This window comes from Capsella rubella, unplaced genomic scaffold (assembly GCF_000375325.1).
Source record: "Capsella rubella cultivar Monte Gargano unplaced genomic scaffold, Caprub1_0 scaffold_55, whole genome shotgun sequence".
NCBI classification, from domain to species: Eukaryota; Viridiplantae; Streptophyta; class Magnoliopsida; order Brassicales; family Brassicaceae; genus Capsella; species Capsella rubella.
The window spans coordinates 21,068-22,086 of record NW_006238871.1 but is presented as its reverse complement, the minus strand read 5'-3'; the positions used below and the strand labels follow the sequence as shown (position 1 = coordinate 22,086).

The 1,019-nt window shown below is 39.5% G+C and overlaps 1 protein-coding gene across 1 annotated transcript in view; it reads right to left on the bottom strand.

Moving 5' to 3' along the window:
• The window catches only part of LOC17874342 (T-complex protein 1 subunit zeta 2), a 3,493-nt gene extending 2,483 nt beyond the window's left edge, over nt 1-1,010 (bottom strand). Inside the window, exons 1-3 of the mRNA XM_006279151.2 lie at nt 820-1,010; nt 658-721; nt 88-224 (exon numbers count right to left, since the gene is read on the bottom strand). Of these exons, the coding sequence (XP_006279213.2) occupies nt 88-224; nt 658-721; nt 820-953 (335 nt within the window). The 5' untranslated portion in view covers nt 954-1,010. The remainder of the gene's footprint in view (nt 1-87; nt 225-657; nt 722-819) is intronic.
• Nucleotides 1,011-1,019: the final 9 nt, after the last annotated feature.

The following is a 1,019-nucleotide window of genomic DNA, read 5'->3' as shown; positions in this document are numbered from 1 at the left end:
AAATAAAAACAAAAATAGCGGAGCCTAAAACTAATGAACTCTTACAAATTAATGTAAGGTACATAATTTCAGCTAAAAAAGGAGTTACCTTCATCGATGCAGCGATCAGACTGTTTCATAAGTTCGCCAATGAAGATGACAGTGGAAGTAGTACCATCACCACTTATGTCATCTTGTGCCACGGCTGTCCTCGCAATCATAATGGCTGTTGGATTCTGAATTTGCTGCAACAGTTAGGATACAAGCGTGTAAGCATCATGAAAAACCAAGATAACTCCGTTGAGAGCAATACCAGTAACCATACTAACATCAAAGATTATCCGAGACGGCTACACTATCAATAAGGCTTTCGTCTTTCTTCTCTATCCCAATACTACCGAATCAGAATCCAACATTGGTCATGTGAACAACACTAAAAACTTATATATTTTTCAACCTAATACATCCTGCTGAAAGACGTCTACAGTCAACATGTACTCAATCAAATCATACTTAGTCTGTGAAGCATACCATAATCAATATCGAAACAATCCTCCTAGAATATAATACTACATGGCACAAGTCACAGGCTTTTAAGCACCCTTTCACCACTAAAACGCAATACAGAGCTTGAATCAAACAGATCACTTGGATCTAGATTTATGTTCTCAAACTAACCATTTCCTTCAAAAGCGTGTTCCCATCCTTGGTAAGCTTAATATCCCCCGAACCACCAACAAGCCTACATCGAAGTGAGAAACAAATCGGAAGGTAAGCCAAAAGAAACAACATCTAGGAAAATGAACATAGATCCAAATAAGTCAAAAAAGAGATAAATACATCTTGATTGTTCCTTTAGGACCGAGATTCGACTTGAGCACATCCTGCAAACCCTTGGCGGCGTTGATTGTCATATGAAGCGCCGCCGATTTGTTGAGAACCTCGGCATTAGGATTCAGAACTCGTACAGACATTTTTTCGATAACCTTGGCGTGAGCACACGAAGTGAGAAACTGGAGACTGAACTAGAGAGCGAGAGC